Raw genomic sequence first — 20,241 nt, forward strand, 5'->3', positions numbered from 1 at the left:
TTGTAAGCTGCTCGGAGAAGCTTTAAGTGTGTAGCAAGGCAATAATACAAGATAATCAACTGCTTTGATTCTATATGTATTTGATGACATATCATGTAATGATGTATTATTCAGTCTTTGAATCAACAAGTGCATCTTAACAAACAACAATAACATACTTACATGTTCACGCTGCACGTTTCCATGGCAACACTCCCAAACAACATCATCACCCAAAGCATGACATTCAGATGAAAATATGCAGACGATAAGTGTTTTTTGACAAAACTGAGTGCACTTGAAATCAAAGGTCTACTAAATGTCTACCTCATGAATCAAACGTCTAAATTTGATCAGGGGACATGCAAGACTTGGAAGTGGTGCCCAGGACATGCATTCTGACACAAGACATATATCTACAAGAACTGGCACAAATTATCAACTGAAAACCTGTGCGTCTGGGGGGCAGGCCCCCAACTGATCTCATTTTTGTGTAAATGGAACTTATATACAGGCGATTTATTCATTTTGAAAACGAACTGAAAATGTGTCTGTGCCACAGCAAGTTCACCTGAGTTGCTTTTTAAAGATCTCCCAAACTGCCTTTCCCAAAACATTTCTGAATGATGGCATTGATACTAACATTGATAAATTGCCCAAGAGAACTTGCCATGTCACAGAGAATTATTTGCTCCATTGGGTGAAAAACATTTAGCCTTACAGCAACATCATTGTGCATCAAACAACATCTTTGGTAAATTTAACAATGGATTAAATGCAATCTGAACAAAAATAATAATCCCACAGAGAGTATCCACTGATACCCTCAATACTTTAACACAATGCCAAGATCAAAGGAGGATATCGTGCTGAAAAGACTTACCAGAAAAAAATATCAAGAACTACATCCTCCTCACAAAAAGGCAGAGGCTTGACTTCTTTAGTGAATTATGCATGCCCTCCCCAATAACTCTAACACACGCACGAGAGACTCGCTTTCCAACTTGCCGAGAATCAGGCTGGTTTCTGATGCAGGTTTGATGCAGGTTTGGCAAGTTGGCACGCCAGCTTGAATAAACACGATTCTCAGCAACCGGGAAACTGATTATCCAGGTTTATACACAAGCATCAATTCAAAGACAGAACATAGTGGTGATGATGAGAATTACATAAGCTGTTTTTTTTCTGCAGCCCTCTACAGGTGGGGCTTTTGATGTTTCATTACAAAAGGTTTCAAGTATCAAATATTGTTATACATCATTTGAATATACTAGTTATGCTTCCTTACTATTATTATTATAATCAACTCAATTAATGACTTCAATGAAATAACGAAAATCAAAATAAACTGAACTCAAAAAGGTAACAACTAAGCTATTAAACTGAACAAAATGACGTAGATATGGCAACACACTGAGCTGAAGTGATTACATAATACTCGGTAGATCTAGTCCGAGATTCTAAAATACTGACTCGAGATTCTGAAATACTGATTAGAGTCCGAAATACTGATTAATACTGATTTGAGATTCTAGAAACCTGATTGGAAATTCTGAAATATTGAGATTCTGAAATACTGATTCGAGATTCTGAAATACTGATTTCAGTCTGAAATACTGATTTGAGATTCTAAAAAACTGATTGGAAATTCTGAAATACTGAGATTCTGAAATACTGATTCAAGATTCTGAAATACTGTCTTCAGATTCTGAAAAACTGATATGATATTGTACAGCAAATACGACCTTGGGTAGGGTAGAACAGACATTTTTGAAAAGACTTATAATGTCATGGCACTATCTTAAGGGACTTCTCCTTTTATCTAGTAATGATAACAGACTTTTTGAATCAGACTTCTAGATTCATAGAGGACATGGCTAGCAATAAATGCCCAACGAAATATAGAAGTAACGAAATTGATAACGAAATGAAACTAAATTAACATTATGAAACTTAATCAAAATAAAATAGATGATCTAGGCTTCGGGAGTATATGATGAAGCGTAATCAAATTTGTACAACACCTGATGAATATATTAATTACCGATTAATATCAAGTATCTATGCTCTGATTATCTACTTTGATTCAATATATGTTTATAGCTATAAGATGAGGTACAAAATTGCATACAAAAGTGAAGCTGGCAACCCTTTAGATACAAAATGGAAGAGACCATCACAAGTTATCTCACTGAGATTATCATAGATGGTTCCATTTTGAGATGAGGGGTGTTGCCTACACTCTGAATCTGATCACAGGATGATAACAACTAAATAATAATGATGAAATTGGCAAGATTAATTCCTTCACCTCAATACAGAGGACGGTCAACGCTTTGAGTAAAAGAAACAGATCGAGTCGGCAAAAAGGATGATAGCGATGTCATATCAGCAGAACCTAAAAATCTTTGATTTATGACATCACAGCCACTGTCAAAGTGGCCACTGCAAGAGGTCACTGGATCATATCATGGTAGTTTTTATCAGGATACCCCATTGGATATCTCAACAGAAATTGTCTCAAAACCCAAAGCGCTTACAACTGTTTTCCACTATTCGCCAAACTCATCAGTTCCGAAAGCGACCCTCACACTTATTATCACAAGAAGACTGGACACTGCCGTGGTTAATGATATGGTTACAGAGTGATATATTGGATGGATGGAGTACTATGCAAGGTTGATGGGACTACAGGTTTTTAAATGCAGGTTAATACGCCTATCAGTACGGATTTATATTCACATCGGCACTGGTGTCTCAAGATGCGGGATAGAAGTGTTACGGGAAGGGGCTTGTATAAAATGGTTATTTATCTAAACTTACTACGGTTTTCGAACTAATTTGAGATCTAGAAAACATGCTTTTTTCATGAATTTTCACCAAGTACTTGACAATCATAGGAGGTAGCACATCATCACAATACATGGCAACAAAACGCCTTCAAGTTGCGGCATGGCAGAACTGAATCTAGGCCTACTTATTAGACTTTTCATTAACCCCAAAACTAATGCTAAGTATTCAAACACTTGACTTCAAATCCTACTACAAGTCCAGCAAAATCATATCACCGACAACAAAAATTCCAAAATTGGAAGACACTTTTTCAATTTCAAGAATATCGAAATGCTGCAAATTAGTCATTTGGAAGACAGCAGTATATGAATTGGCAAGATGTACTGGTTACCCTACAGCTATTTTAAGAGCCACCTATAAATTCGGGAAGACTGTATCAGTCACAAGATTGCATATTTAACCCTGTCTAACAGTGCTGTAAAAAAGTGCATATATTACATCATCATTCAGGGCGACCCCAAAAAATGCAAACCGATAAAAATGTTTGATTACTGAGGTTTCTGCCTAGCTGCTGCAATATATATATGCTTACCGCAGCGATCACGACAAATGCACATACAAAAACATGGCCACCTTCACAGGCTATGAACAATAATTACTACAAAAATATCTTAAAAACCCGCCCAAATGCACATGCTTTCAAGTTACCCAAAATGCACGGAGCAGAACTTGCAGGTACTTTTCTGCACAAACAAAGTTAAACAGAAAACCGATTTATTCCTGCATTTAAACTTGCATTACACATTTTACAAAAGTTCCGATTACAGAAATTTATCAGAAAAAGATGAACAGATTACGAAACTTAAGCATCAACGGATTTACAGTCCAGATTATCAGGTGGTGAGGATCGTTACTAAAAGACGGCGTGATCTGTGCATTTGAGAAATTATTTCTCTCCCCAACACAGAAGAAAGTTACGAGAGTTCAGGTGAAAATAAACCTAGGCTTACACGGAACGCAATTGCAATACACCAGCTTTTAAAACATACAAATTGGCCATTAATCTTTCAGTTATAATACCAGAAATTCAAATTCGTAATTTCAAGTTTTTTTCTTCATGATTCCTCAATTAACGGTGCTTGCAATCCGACAGCATAATACGACCCCATGTTTTGAGGATGATCGGATCACATCACGAACGAACGGTGCTGGTTGAACAAAAATAAATCACAAAGTTTAACTTATCCTAGATTTTAAGAAAGTGAAAACATCAATAAAAAGATATTTCTAAACTGGACTTGAGGCCAGCTTTTTGGCCGAAGGTGGGACAGATGTTGTTATGTGGTGCTAAAATTTGGACCCTGACTTGGTGTTTTTCAAGGTAATCATGCTGGTATCCTGGCAAAAGTGGGGATTTAAGTCCCTGTGGCCAGGAATCATGATCTCTTGTGACAAAAATTGCATGTATGCGGTGATCATTGCAGGTGTCTGTCACGGCAATAGGTTACTTACCTTTACAAATTCTTCAGGAAATATTTAAAATCTCAGCAGATTATTTTCACTTTATTAAAAGAGGACATTAAATTACAGATGCAACATTGGTGAACAGTAATCTCAGGTGTGGAAAATCACGAGCTATACCGAATCTAAGAAAATGAAAAGAATTTGAAGGAGCCAGACCCTGGTCTTGAACACGACTCCATTGAACGATGGAAAAAACTTGTCAACACTGAATTAACGTACGTACAGGTAGACCAAGTCTAGTCAAGATTTTAAATAGTATATCTTAGATAAAACACATGGCAGTAAAAGCCAGATATTCGGTAAAAACAAATTTCCATTGATAAAATATTTCCTTTCCAACACAAGTCAATTAGTTTGAATTCATATTTTGCAAATATTATATCAGAAAAACAGGTGTCGGCAAAAATCGTTCCTTCATAATTTTATTATTGTGTAAAACATTGTAATTCTGTGTATAAAATAGATGAACCAACTGAAACCAACTGCAAAAGTACAAACTTGACTTTTTTACCATTTTGGGATCCTTCTGCAAATAGTTTCTTATCCTGGTCAATTCCTTGTTCCCACCGAGGCATAGCAAACTTCAAAGGGCCTAGACAACAACAATATTCATTTTCCAAACGAGTGTTCAAGGTGAAAACAAATTCAATCCACATCAAATATTATTGCAGACATTATCATTACTTACATATACAAGCGGGTGAAACAGCAAAAAAATTCAAATTTCTCCAGGCAACTTTAGCACATTATTGTGCCCTAGCACTGAGAATTCCCTTTCCCCACCTATACTCATTTCACGAAGAAATGGCACTGAACAACAGCTCTGCTTAGGAGTGATGCAGGTGCAAAAATAGTATGACAGTCCCAGGGACACAAATTCTTTTTAAACGCATCTGAATTGTGCTGTGAGAAAAAACAAACCCTCATGAGAAATTTTGTCTGTATTCCGAAATAAAATTGACAAGTAAACAATCCATACTCTGAAATGCTGCAAGGTCCAAAAAAGTGCCAGAAACACCGCATTTGGAAGTACTTTATACTAGGTCATTTGTGGGCAACAACTGCACCAGATCTTTGTCAATTGCAACAACAGCACGAGTACTTTGGATGTCAATTTCAACAACGGCACCAGTACTTTCATGACAAATGCACTTCAGAAAACCTTGCAACATTCAGTTTGCTACCATCGAAGTTAGCTGGGCAAATAAGGCCAAATCTTAAGGTGCTGAAATTGACAAATCGCAGCCATGTCAATGATGAAACACTTGAAGAACAGACATGACAGACTGACATGACAACTCTGTAGACTGCGGAGTTTGGATGTCATTATTTGCCAAGATAGCTACAACAGTTAACTCAAATTTGAACTTCTACTGTCACAACCTGGATCCCCTCGAGACCTAATGTGAACCTGCAACCAAGGTTAAACAATCACTGACACAACGATGTACTACCGATGGCAAGATTCAACAGCAGTGTAATTTCCAGTATATCTGGTAGAAATGAGAGGTTTTGTCAAGACGATATTTGGACAAACACATTGCCCCTAAACCATGACACCGACAATTATATCGGACATTCAAGGCATAAAGCACAGATTCTCAATCCAATGACACCAAATGACTTCGTAGAACTTTTCGTTCTGTTTGAAGAATCTGCTGCTTAATCAAACCTCGAGTACAGGCAAATTAGGCATCTGGGGACAAGGCTGCACAAAATAGGGTATAATAATAAGAACTAGGTACGTTCAAAAACAATAGGAAAACAGTCCATTTTGATCTGATTTTAACTATCTATATACACAAGTTATTTTACGCATTATTTTCTCCATATGTCTTGACTGACCAAACTCATTTACAAATAATTCCCAGGGAATGTTTCAAGTCTAAAAAAATAGATTATCTCTGGTCCCATACACCATGGTTCTCACCACTTATGTTATGGTAGATATGGCCTGAGCGGCAAACATTTGGACGGTTCTTTACAACCCTGAATGAAACTGTGCAGACAACCAAGTACAGCAGAACCTCTCTATTAAGGACACCCTTAGGACTGACAAATTTTGTTGCTATTTGAGAGGTGTCCCAATTACAGAGGTCATATTCATTAGAAATGACCAATTTGGGACCAAGTGCAGCGTCTTCATTAGAGAGGGTGTCCGTAATAGAGAGGTTGTCCTTAATAAAAAGGTGTACGCTAATGAGGTTTCACTGTATATTGATATGTCCTCACTTGTCAGTCTTCTGTCATCATCCAAGCAGACTCTAAAGACAGAACCAATGAATTAGACAGTAGAGAAGCCTTGAGCAAAATTGCAGACAAATTACGCTGCTTTTTTTCAGTAGAATTCTCAGACTATTGAACGACTGCAGATTATGAATATGTCCCGTATGAAGTTCGCTTGCTTCCATGAGTCACGACTGCAGACTGGCAGATTTCAAATTTTGCAAAATTCCCATTAAGCATGCGCTCCCGTGGCCACCTTGTGGCAAAGTTGAGAACTAATCTACTTTCATTGATGTTGGAGCCCTAAACAGAACAAAATGGCAGTATAAGATGATAATGATTACAGTCAAATTCGTCAGGACAGGCGTCTAAAGTACATGGCTGCACCATATGTAGCGAGTTTTCACATCTATTATAAATGTCTTAGAAATAATAATTTTAGGAATGATTCTTGATGAAACGAGCCCCTCACATGAAGGTCAAAATCTTTGTCGATACAATTACACACAATTTTTACCAATCTTATGGGGAGATTCACAATCTTGAAGGAAATACTTTGAGTTTTTCCAACCAGGCTCTCAACTATTGAGACCTACTCAAGAGTTGAGCAGATAATAAGTCACAACATAGGTAGACGCATTTGAGTTTGAATTAACACTAGCATTTGAGAGACAAGTTTAATAAATTTTTAATTCAGGGCTAATCCTGGGCCGGTTTGTTGCAACATTAGCCTCTTTTAGCCACAGCCAGGTTTTATTAGACAAGGCGAGTTGCTGGTGGACGCCCGCCCTGTTTTATCAATCATTGAATATATTCTGATCAACTGGATCGTGATTTGAAATGTCGTATGTTTCAACTGGACCTGACATGTTATTCTAAAGATTTGTTCGACCAGATGGACGGTGTACAGCATTCTCATGTCGGAGAGTTAAGCAAAATTAGTAAAAGCCTAAAACCAAAGAACTTGGAAGAACTTGTAACTGTTGTTATTCTCACGTTTCATCAAAATAGCAAGTCACGAATTTGATTATATTTGGGAGGTTCTAGGAAAAAAACACTCAAAATCGTGTTAGACGAACCAACAATGTCAGAAGTTCAATCAAATAGTTGCATCAAAAGACAGAAAACCAAACATGCTAAAAATGTCAACATTCTACCCTAAATCTGCCAATCTATGTGAATACAGCAGTCGTTATTTGTAACAGTAACCATAGAAATCAAGCAAACTTCAACCTGAACATAAAACAAGAATTCCAATGTTGCATTCAGGCTGGGCCGTTTTAAACGGCGTCCAGGAAGATTCGAAGACATCACTCAAAATTTAGTGGCCATACAAGAAACGAGAAGGCCATTTGGCACACTTCCTGAAATTTGGGTTGAAGATAGGAGAATTGTTGTCAAAAATTGCGAATGTCCAGTAACCAGCGCTGGCCATCTTGAATTCGACTTGGAGGAAAACGACTCTACGCTTTCCAAGTAACTGGACGCTTGTGATTTTAGGCAGCAACTCACTTTACTTTTCATTCAACATCCATATAATTTCAGGAAACGTGTCAAATGGCCTGCTTATTTCATTTACGATCACTAAAGTACAGATCTAAATCTTACTGGCTGCTGTTTAGGACGACCATTCGGGCTTACCCCAACTAGTATGGGACCAGAGAGAATCTTTAAGTGCTCAGAAAACCTGAAAGCAAGTGCATTGTTTGTTAAACCAGTATTTATTTACAGTGGAGCTGTTGGGGGGTGGGAGGGGGAGTCGGCGGCGCCTGGTGGTTTACTTCATAACATTCGTACTCGTGTTGCGGGATGGTTGTCTCCAGCGGTACGTTCTGCTGGGGCATGACGTTAATAGTCGTCCCGTTGACCTCCTTCCTGATCAAACGCGGAACCTTCCCGCCACGCATCATCGGCATCGGGGTGCTGTAGTGTTTGCGCGGGCTGGGCTGGGCTTTTGGCACCTGGTAGTAGGAACTAGCCACGCTGGGGACCGTCTTGTGAGCTGGCTGAGGTGTTTGCATGTGCGCTGGTACCTGCTGGAGGGGCATCCCGTTCTGGTCAACGTACGATATCTGTTGCTCAGCAATACATTGGCGGTGCTCGATAGGCCCCATACTGCCCTGAAACAAACAAAGCCCCTGAAGCTGAATGAAAGGGTGCATGCCGCAAGAAGCATTGAAATATCATGCAGGTGATTAGCAGAAGCAGTAAGTGATAGCAAGAGTCACAGGTGTCCTGAAATGCTTTCCGGCTGAAAGTGAAAAGGTTTGCACCTGCGCAAACTTCTAAAAAATTAAATTTTCAGAATTTCTTTTTTATAGACAGATTATTGAATTTCTTTTTGTTTTTCTTGTCGAAAAATAAACCAGACAGAACAGACTCCTTCAGGGCACAACTTTGTGACAGAAGCAGGGAAAGGGTAAACTTCCGCAGTTTAAGCTGAAGAAAAAAAGTATCAGAATTATTTGAATCGTGCAAAGTGGTTTTCTCAAGTTTGCTAGATTATATAAGGCACCAACTATCTTTATTTCCTTTGGAGCACAACCTCAGGATAGTTACTTGGGTGAACCACCACCAGATCTGTCTTAATCTCAATGTCGAGAGTTATTCTTTACAAAGATAATTCAGAACTGACCAGTGTCAACCGAAACCAATCTCCAGTGAAACACGGCAGCAATGCAAGACAGCCCGCCCCACCCCCAGCCAAAAACCCAGAACATGAGTTGCCAAGACACGGAAACAATACCCCCCCCCCCCACCCCACCCCTCGGCCTCAAAAACATAGTCGGAGACATCAAATCAAGACACTGAGTAGGCCTACTCCTGCCTTCTTATGCCATGGGGTAGACTAACTTTCTAAGGTAACTCCATAAAGGCGTCTTAATCAAAATGCTAGATCATCATGAACATGACACCAACCATAGACTTCTCCCGACAGTGGCCTTATTGTGAATTCCCGACGGAAAATTTAGTAGAACAGAAATGATTGGCACATTCAGAACTATGGCAAAAACTGATTGACATAGAGTGATTCATAACAAGGCATCATGCAATGCTGTTACTCATTATGTTCTAAATCACCCAGGACTGCCTATATCAGCAGTATCTAAATCACCCAGGACTGCCTATATCGGCAGTATCTAAATCACCCAGGACTGCCTATATCGGCAGTATCTAAATCACCAAGGACTGCCTATATCGGCAATATCTAACTCACCCAGGACTGCCTATATCGGCAGTATCTAAATCACCAAGGACTGCCTATATCGGCAATATCTAACTCACCCAGGACTGCCTATATCGGCAGTATCTAAATCACCAAGGACTGCCTATATCGGCAATATCTAACTCCCAGGACTGCCTATATTGGCAGTATCTGAATCACTAAGGACTGCCTATATCGGCAGTATCTGAATCACCCAGGACTGCCTATATTGGCAGTATCTGAATCACTAAGGACTGCCTATATCGGCAGTATCTGAATCACCCAGGACTGCCTATATTGGCAGTATCTGAATCGCCCAGGACTGCCTAAATCGGCAGTATCTAAATCACCAAGGACTGCCTATATCGGCAATATCTAACTCACCCAGGACTGCCTGAATCAGCAGTATCTGAATCACCCAGGACAGCCTAAATTGGCAGTATCTAAATCAGTCCTGGGTTGAGAAGAACTGAAGTTAGAATTTACACACACCCCAGTAGAAAGTATTAGCTGTACGGGCAGGATTTCACCAAAGAAGTGTCAAAACATGGTTAATTCTATCATGCATTGCTGAACAAGTCATTCTCTCTTTGAAACTAGTTTCGAAGTGGTCCAAGAAGAATAGGTAAACATGCTTTTCAAAAGTAAATATTTCACTTTTTCAGCAGTCCCAATTATTTTCTTGGCTTTTAAAAAAAACACCTATTATTCTGTATCAAATCCCAATAAAATTTTTAGTCAAATCAAAAACAAATGCTCCTCCTTTTTTTTAAATCACGGGACCCCAGATTTTAGCTAATGTCTTCAAACATCACCAGAAACAGACTAACGGCTGCAGTCAGCGGCAAGATAGAATACAAGATTTTCCAGAAATCACTTCAGAAATGGAAGATTTTCCAGAAAACTCTTCCAACTATTTTTAATTTGTATCCCAAAAGTTTAACAATATTTTAGCAAAAGCTATTCCAGTTTGCGCTCTCGTGTGAAATCCTGCCCACTCCTGATCTGCGATTCCCTCTCATCCCGTTAGATGGCGATCCCATCTCCCCTGCTGTTGATACGCTGCATTCTGCATGATCTGCCTCATCACCATCTTAAAGAGAACAGACAGAAAGGGGAGACTGCATTAAGCTGTGGCCCTGAGAAAGGGGGGTATTATTATTAACTTTGACCTCTTTTGTAAAAGGGACATGAGTGGGGTTCCATGTGAAAATGTTGTCCTCAGAACTGCCCTTTTTGCAAAAAGCAATAGCTTCAAGTCAAGCGCATATATGCAGCAACTCTATTGGAACTAGCATTACACAAAACTTCTTTATTATTCCATCATTTTCTAGCTCTTTCTCTATCAAGTTTTTTCAAGGAAGTATCAACCGAAATCTGTTAAAAGTTAGGATTTTTGTCCCTGTGTGAAAGTAGAAAGGTCAAAATAGTTGGCAAGCAGCACAAGGACAGAGTATCATGCAAGATGAGGGCCTACACAGAGCTAGATTTAGGATTGGATCACACTAATCTATAAACTGCACTTTGCAATCGAAGTTAAAATTGGGGGTTGATCATCATCATCATCATTATTTAGGCATTTTGGCCTAGAAATTCGGCCTTTGCCAAATCGCCCGATATCAACGACGGTCTAGATTTATAATACCATCTGCTTACACTATACATGCTGAAACTTCACAGCAATGGGTAAAATCCTTGGCAAGTGTTAATAAGGCACAGAATACGTGACCTTTTGACATCCCTGATTAACTAAGAACCTTTCTACTGGGAATATCAGAACTTGGATTAGAACGGGGAATAAGTAAAAACAGCATAGAACAATTGAAACAGCAGGATAGAACATTTTGCCTGTGTGCGAGAACTGCAATCAAAGGAAAACCTGCTGAAACACAGAATCAGGAGCGCACGGGATGAAGCGGCAGAGGTAAAACTATCAAGGTCTTTAGGATCAACCTTGCCAACCCATTGACATTGGTCAAAAAGAGTATTAATTCTCCCGAAAGTGTGGGCTGGCACGTTTGCTCGAGAGACCTTGACAGTTTAACCTGAAGAGAAGCTGAAGCAAAGGCCATGCAGCAAATGAAGAAGGCAAACGAGAAAAAACATCAAGAAGAACAGGACACAGATGGACGACAAGACCATCCTCTCTCTTTGTAGTAAACCCCAGTTTATACATGGATGTGGAGAGGACCCACGGCAAACGATGGCCAACTGGACAAATCCAGTCCCACGAGGAGCTGCCACCTCATGACCCACAAGGTGCTGCCACCTAGTGACCCACGAGGTGCTGCCACCTCATGATCCATGAGGTGTTACCACCTCATGACGAGTAAAGTTACCAATACTTTTAGCCCGCCAAACCGCAAAGCCCCTGGCTGGGGAACCAAGTGGTGTACTCATTTCCTATTCGTTATTCTCGATTCTATTATTCAATTCTCAATTACTGACCGACAAGCAGGAACCAATCTTTTCTAAACTTTGAGATTTCTATAGAAGGCCATTCCATTCCATACCTCAGTAGGCTCCATTAGACCCGCTTCTGGCATCTCCTGCTGGTAGGCCTGAGGGGGCGGCTGGGCGTACATCATCTCCGGGGCCGCTGCAGGTTGCATTGTGGGATACGAGAGATAGGCACCAGGGCTACTTGCCATCGCTGCTGGGGTAGGGCTCTGCAATTGTAAAGAAAAGAAGAAGTTTTGTAAGTGAACTGATAGGTGAATATAAGCCTCCTGGCCAGAATACTAATACTCATACTGTCTTCAACTGTTTCAAAGTCCTGCATTGGGATGCCTAACATGCATTCAAAAGAACACAACACATCGACGGGAAGAATGCAGAAACCTCGATGCAGTTCGGATCAAGGTTCACTTTGGTTGCGAGAACAAGCTCATACAAACACCATCTGCTTGAACTCGGTGAAACACGATATATGGATATTATATTTATACTTGGGGCATGATGCTAATAAAAACATGAACATACTGTATATTGTTGGAGGTGTTATGGAAAACGACATCCAAGCTGAAGAATATAATACAGATGAACCTCCCCCTGCAGCTAATTGGTATATATTATGGAAAGATTTTATGCTAGTAGTGGGCAAACCCGCTAGAGGGAAGTATATTTTTCTATCAATAGCGCGAGGCAGGGGATGTCACGTTGGATGTAATGCCTGGAACATACTGGAGGATCAGGGTTTTTTCCCACCAAACTGTTATCAACAGTGCATGACACGGACATTAAAAAAACAAAGGTGTGTTTTTTTTATCGGTGTGCGGTACCGTACAACTTTCTCTCTCAGGGGGGGGGGGGGTTGATGACTGGTGAGGCAGATGTAATTTTCAATTCGTCGAAATATGGAATCGACTCGAACTTTAGTTCAAATATGCCACTGATAATGTCACTGGTGCCAAAATCTAGTTCTTTTGATAGTGATTCTCATCTTTTTCAAAAATGGCAATTAAAAAATGTTAAAATCAGCAACAAGACACTTCCGAGGATAAAATTACAAAAAATGGATTACACTTCACTTTTAAGGAAAAAAGCGGTTTCTGCATAAAAGTTAATCTAACCATGTCTTAAAGTTTTGCATCAAGTTATGCAATTAGGGTCATGCATTGAGTTATGCGCAAGGAGGATGATCAACAAACCACTCGGGCAAGGTACCACAGCCTGCGCTGTCCACACTCACCTGCCATCTCCACTGTGAAGCTGCAGCCTGGGCAGCAGACGCCCATGTCTGAGGTGTGTGAGGCTGGAACCAAACATGAAATAATTATTATAATGTCAGTGTCCCAAGGGAAGTTAGAGGGCATTACAGACTTCTCAAACCTACCAAAGCCTGCACAATTATGCTTTTGAACCCCTTACGCACACTCCATGATCAGCATTTTTGTTCTCAGCGCCTTTATTTTGGAATACCCTGTATAATAATCAAGTGGACCGTGTTGAAGGTGTAGAGTTATATAGGTGAGTCTTCAAGGTTAGCCTGGAATACTTCAGTTGTGCATCTTCAGCAATAACTATCGGTTCTGGCGTAAATTAGCCACATTTTCTACCCAGGCCACAAATGAGTAACAGGCTCTCACACAATAACGCAAGCGTAGAGATAAGAGTGAAGATTCACTCCCAGGGCAAGCTTTGAAAAGTTGCATGTTTGCGCCTCGTTAACTTTACCTATCAAAGCTGTGCATTGAAGAGCATAAATCCGTGAACACTTTGGCCGAATTGTCTTGAAAGGTTCGGTGATAGGGAATGTGATACCAAGGTGAACTATTAACATTGGTGCAGGTGTCTTCTTTGGGCTTTCTCCCAAGCTAACTTAAACAGACTCGTGTGTGTGCATTTTCGTTAGAATCTACAGATCAATGTACATCATGTCAAAGTGAAAGGAGTTCTTCCTCGAAAGAATCCACAGTGCATTTATAAGTGTATTTCTCTAATGTATGCTTCTTTCAATTAAAGTTTGGTGAAAATTTTACTGCGCTTTTGTCACACCATAAATTTTCTCAAATCAATTAGCACAAATATCAATATAATCCAAAGTTGATATCAGTCGTTAAAAGCACTTCACACTATTACCCTAGCTTTTGGTCTTTAGATTCATGATGTAAGCTCTTCGGCCTACTCATCGGTAGTCCGAACACCAGTTACTGGTCGAACAGAGCAGTCATTTTGACAAGAACCTTGGCCTACATTTCAGGCCTACATTTAGCTCCGCACACAACCTCGTGATGTTTGGTGACACAACCAACACATCTGGTATCAATTTGACCAGTCATTAGTTTAAAACTCCCTGTAGACCTTTACCTTGTAGGCGTTGAGGAGACTGAACTCTGGCGTACTCACATGTGGCTGATATGCGGAATATTGCGGTTGCGTCATGGCATAAGCGACATGCTGGGGGACGGCCATTACAGGGTACGTTGGCTGCAAGAACAAGAGAACACAATCTTATACGAGTTGTCATTTGATCAATGGCGCTTGTTTGCGAAGTGTTTCTTGGGCCATGATTGTTAACTCGTTCCCAACCATGAACGTAGCCCGTGGATAGGCGTTCTAGAAAAGAATGCATAAGACTAACAGCATACTGTCCCACGCTAACCAGAAGAGTTTTAAAGCAATCTGAAAGTGAAGTAAAAGAAAGCTGGGTTTTTTCCCAGGGAGACATTAGCCAGGTAGTTCTCTGTAACTTAGGAAGGTGACTGGGAACAGTCACTGGCAGTTAAGGGACCAGACCAGAGCAAAAGTACACTAGCTAAAATAACTGGAAATTATTTGATTTTTCTACAGAACAGATCCCTGCTGAGAAACTATAATTGGATATTTTAACACACGTCTGGACATTGAGAAACATCTACAGCTCGGCAACACGGATGCCAGAATGCTCCAGACTTTCCCACAGTCACAAGACAGAGATTTCCTGAGTATAAGGTATGCATCTGATACCAGAATTTTTTAACTGTACATATTGCAGTAGATAAGGTTTTGTAACACAACTCCTGCAGCAGAGCGCATTCAAGGACCCGCCCACTTGAAAGATAACATTGTCAGCCAGACAGATACACTTTACATCTATCTTGCTCTCAAAACACCCACACTGTGTGATGTGCCACACCATGCAGCTTCATTCCCCTCGGCCTTGGAGATAAGACCTACATACTTTCAAGAAATTACATTTCGTATTTACAAACTTATTCAAAAGGTGCAAACATTTGCAAATACAGCTCTTTCAATTCAGCAAGTATTACATGACAGTATCAATGTTCTCCAGCCCTCACATAAAAGGGAGGAGCACCTCTAAAAACAGATTTTTGCAACTTGCAGTGAAAAACCAGCCTTTTCCACCCCCACTTATAAAGAATTCCACAGAGAAAATTGCCCATCAAATCCAATCTACACTGGCAACTCCCATAGCGCCTCACCTCCCCACAACAGAATCTGACTAGTGGCAACACCAAAAGTTGTCGCCTCACACTAAAAGTACTTTGGAGCTAAATTACTAGCGGCCTGGCCTGTTTATCTGTGAAAGCAATTGCTTTATACCAGTTAGGTGTTCCTAAAATCAATCTCAGATCACCATCTTATTGTTGATAAGCAAGTGAGATTGTTAAAATAATCGCTTCACCTTTTATTTGTAAATAACCCGGGGAGGTGAGGCAGCAAGGTGGGCACAAGGTTTTAAAGACACTCAGATTATAAAGCTAGCGGGGGAGAGAGCCAAAACACAGCTCAATCGGTACCATGTCCCACACATCATGGATTATTCAAAGACCAGCGCACGAAATTCAGGGGCAAATGCGTATAGAGTGCCCTTCAATCTAGAACTTTCTGAAGGCAACTTTGTCTTCATTAATTTTCATTTGAAGTGTGCTCCAGCAAAAGTGCACTTTTTCGAGAAGAAATTGCTGTGCCTTTTGAAGGGAATTGTGAGCACTGGTAGACTATGCTAAGGCCGAAGGGTTGGTCGAGCTACCTAGGCCCTGAATAGCATTCACAGTGACAGCTTCATCTCTAACTTGTGGTCATGATTTCTGCCGTTTCATCACCAAGCATCAGTTTGACCTTAATCACAGAGTACAAAGGCATTCGGTCAGCTTATTTCCACCTCTTTGATGAGGAGTATAAAATGATGTCTCAACCAGCATACCACTTCTCCAAAAGAAACCCTCCAATAGGGTTGAACACAAGGCAACTAGTACCAAGGATTTATAGGTCAGACACCTGATGGAATTGATAACGAGCACTGATGTGTAGCTGGTAAACAATATTTAGCACTTCGATACACAGTCTATTTGCATAAAGAAATCTATGCACGAAACAGTCTGCCAGAACATCTTTGAGTTTGAAACGTACTCCAGGAGACAACATCAAGAGTCGACAAGCATTTAAAATCCTCCTCTATCTCTGCCCACCCAAGCTAAACTAACTTGACAAAATGAGAACGAAAAATCCTTGGCTTCATCAAGTTTTAAAGTTCTAGTAGTTCATCACTCCCAGCCGAGTCTCACCCGCTCCTACCCCAGTCACTGTTTGCTTCCCCTACTGGTCAAGCTCAAGTGAGCGCCTTCTGGTTGCTCCTTGAAATCTCTGATTGATTTCTGTGGAGACCGGGGTAATAATATGGTATCCCAAAAGCGCTTTCAAAACATTCCCCACCTCCAGCCTCTTTCTTTTCAGTCGACTGGCCCGTCAAAACAATCAACTAAGCAGATTCTCCGGCAGACAATGTAAAATGTTCTCTGTTGCCGTTATCTTCTTCTCTCTGCTTAGTCTGCAAATGACTGACATGCCAGAGCCACTCACAGCGGGAGACGATATAGCTAAGTCTTCTAGAAGAAAGGCCAAAAAGATGATGCATTTTAACCCCTTCTTCAAGGCACAATATCATTTCAGAAGCTGAAATGGCAAAAATTGGGTTGAAAATGTTTTGTTTCCTGTGAGTTTTCCCACGTGCTGCATGTGAAGAGAAAATGTACACAGTTCAGGGCACATCAAATTCATATCCTATCTACACTATTTCTAATGAAACTTTTCTGTCGGGTCATCGAGTAGTCTTTTCAGAGTTGCACAATAAATGACCAAAATCTGAATACTCTCATACAAAGCTTAAAATTAGAAAGTTTAGGAATGATACAATACCTGCTAAGGGAGGATGGTTCCTTTTGGCAAGAGCAAATGCAGCGCAGGAGATGACTTCCAGGTTGGATATATGTTCATCTGTTTTTGTAAAAGAGGGGGGGGGGCAAGACAACTCCCCCAATGCCGAGAGTAGCAATGAGAAACCTGGAATTCATTTGTTTTGGCCATGGGATGCGACTTGCGAGAATCTAGGAATTCGTTTGTGTGGCCTCGGGATGCGGAATGAAGAGCCGTGAGGGGGCAGAAGCAAGTAATCACGTTTAAACATGCTCGCTGATGAGAGATACATCTCAGGTCAAAACAGGTAGGCCTAAATCTGCCAATCAACACATCCCTATCGAAGGGAAAACTTGGCTACAACAAATGTATGTCATGCACATAGCAGTTCTGCATTGAAGGCCGATCTTCAGAGATTGATCTCGATCAAGTTGTCTGTAAAGTATTTAACCTGCCTTCCATCTGATTCTGATAGGTCGCTCTTTCAAATAATGAGTTGAGAGCTGAGTCGCTCTCTGTCATATGAGGACACTGGGACCCGCTGAACTAAAGACAAAAGACGTGTGACGAATAATATTAATGAGTTGATGAGCTGAGGATCAACTGAAACTGTTAAAGAGAGTCGCTCTCTATCATATGAGTACACTGGGACCCGCTGAACTAAAGACAAAGGACGTGTGACGACCCTAACTTTACTTTTTGGGATAGATTGTAAGCTAAAAATGGAAATTTCGAGGCAGGATAGGCTTTGTTTCTTCCCATTTGCAAAGTGTTTGATGAGAGGATGTGACTGAGAGTTCAAAACTACAAAAGAATTTAAAACCAACTTTTGCGCCAAGCTGCTGGGGGGAACAATCTGGGACCCCCTGGCAGTATCTGGAGCACTCATGTTCTACTTCAAGGCTTGGCACTCAATCAGGCTGCTCATGATGGTTGGAAGGTTCACCAACTAGGGAAATGGAAAGGAAAACATCACACTGGCCATTGGCATGATTGGCAAACTGTGTTCTGTATGCTTGGCATGTGGATCGAAGCCCGGTGTTCAATAACTGAGCAAGGTGATGAAATGGTGATCCCTCATCAAGAGAAGATTTGTAAAACTCATCTGGCAAGGCTATGGCAGGTAGAGATGTGGGAATACCTTGACTGACCTTTGCCAACAAGGGAACGTTTCATAAGTGGATGGCTGTTGGAATGGCGGGGGGGGCCTGTGGGGGGCCAGTGCCCGTCATCTCTGACGTCCGGGCTCGATTCCTGGTAGTGGTATACTCATGTGGTAGATAGGGTGACTCTCCCCGACAGCGTAGGACTCCCCCAATTTCAAATTGCATAATGTTAAGTACATATCGGGATGTACTAATCAAATTGTGAGGCACCTCCCCCGTCCGGATGTGTAATATGGTAAAATGGTAAGATGTTTTAATCTGGGCTTGAGAGCTCAATTGCCTGATGTAATTTGATTATCATGGGAATGTAAGCCAATCACTGAGGTAAAATTTCTGAGGCTCAACTGCTTTGACTGGGGTCGGGGTTCAAATTCCTTTCAGTTTGCACCTTGAAAGGGTAAGTCTGCCCATAAGGAGCTTCATAGCCTGGTTAGTGCTGCTGGCAACCACGCCACAGGGCCCGAGAGAATTCAGGACAGTGTATCTGGATGACCCGGCATTGGTTTCAAGCAGCTAAAATTCCTGGCTCTTCACAATCCTTCGAATGAGACTTTTGACCCAGGTACCTTTGGTCTGGGGTCTATGCCAAGTCAAGCAAAAGACCCCACCAATTGAGAAACATGAGTAGCTTATGCCAAAGTCGGTGGGTGTCACAAGGCCAATGTTGTGTAAACCCAACTGGCACCTAAACTGTAGTGGCATGTCGCTAATCCTGCCATGGTCTTTGAGGAGGAATTACCCCCTGGAGACTTATGCCTCCACAAGGAGAGCAACACTGAAGAAGAAGAAGAAGAAGAAGAAGGACAATACCGATTCTTTCAAATAGTGTAAAGTAACGGGCCTACCTGTGTTTGTGCTGCTTGGTAAACTTGACCAGAACCGTCCTGTGAGAATACAGCCATGCCGTTCTGATATGTATAGGGGATGGAACCGTTTGTGAATAACACAGTACTGGGTGAAAATGATGTTTCTGAAATAAAGAGTGAAATAAATGTTGGGTCTTTTTTCAATTTGATATTCAGTCACTCTTCCAATGATTTCAACTTGCTGTGTAAAAACGAAATCACTCGGGGTGCTACTATAACATTTATTTCAGGCAAAGGACAACAATACAGTCAACTGTTACTAGTCCTAACAAAATGAATTCAAATGCCTTTCAAAAACTCAAATATTATCAAGAGACAGAGATCAACTCAAAAAGATCATAATAAGCAATATCGTCATACATCAGAATGTTGAATAGTCGTGATAATTTGCAAAACATTCCAAAGATGTTGCGTCATATGGTGATAATTTGTACAGCATCCCCATGAAGCAGGGATAATTTACACAACATTGACGTCTGATGCATGTTGTGGTAATGTGGTTTCAGACCTTTACATAACCCTGAGACATTACTATTTTTATGTTCAAACTCTCGTATCGAAAATTCCCGATTTTTCTATTGTAAGCAGAGTTGTATACTTTTTTACTCACCCGGCCGAGGAAATGCTTGCTGAAAACAGAGAGAAAGTTATTACAGTTTTTTTATTACTTCGGTCAATCATCGGCCTGAGCCTAACTAACGAGCCACTGCGATCTTGTGGCTCAGCGTCGCGACTGGCGGTCAAGAGGTCCCTGGTTCGATACCCACAGTCGGCATGAGACTAAGCAAGTCTCTTTGCGTAACACGCCTCAGTCCACCAACTTTGAACTGATGGTTGGTCTTAA

The 20,241-nt window shown here is 40.8% G+C and overlaps 1 protein-coding gene across 1 annotated transcript in view; it reads right to left on the minus strand.

Moving 5' to 3' along the window:
• Window positions 1–505: 505 nt before the first annotated feature.
• The window catches only part of LOC135500368 (protein boule-like), a 30,680-nt gene continuing 10,944 nt past the window's right edge, over window positions 506–20,241 (minus strand). Inside the window, exons 7-12 of the mRNA XM_064791802.1 lie at window positions 20,008–20,026; window positions 19,377–19,501; window positions 14,576–14,656; window positions 13,419–13,481; window positions 12,241–12,396; window positions 506–8,642 (exon numbers count right to left, since the gene is read on the minus strand). Of these exons, the coding sequence (XP_064647872.1) occupies window positions 8,244–8,642; window positions 12,241–12,396; window positions 13,419–13,481; window positions 14,576–14,656; window positions 19,377–19,501; window positions 20,008–20,026 (843 nt within the window). The 3' untranslated portion in view covers window positions 506–8,243. The remainder of the gene's footprint in view (window positions 8,643–12,240; window positions 12,397–13,418; window positions 13,482–14,575; window positions 14,657–19,376; window positions 19,502–20,007; window positions 20,027–20,241) is intronic.

Source organism: Lineus longissimus, chromosome 16 (genome assembly GCF_910592395.1).
Source record: "Lineus longissimus chromosome 16, tnLinLong1.2, whole genome shotgun sequence".
NCBI lineage: Eukaryota > Metazoa > Nemertea > Pilidiophora > Heteronemertea > Lineidae > Lineus > Lineus longissimus.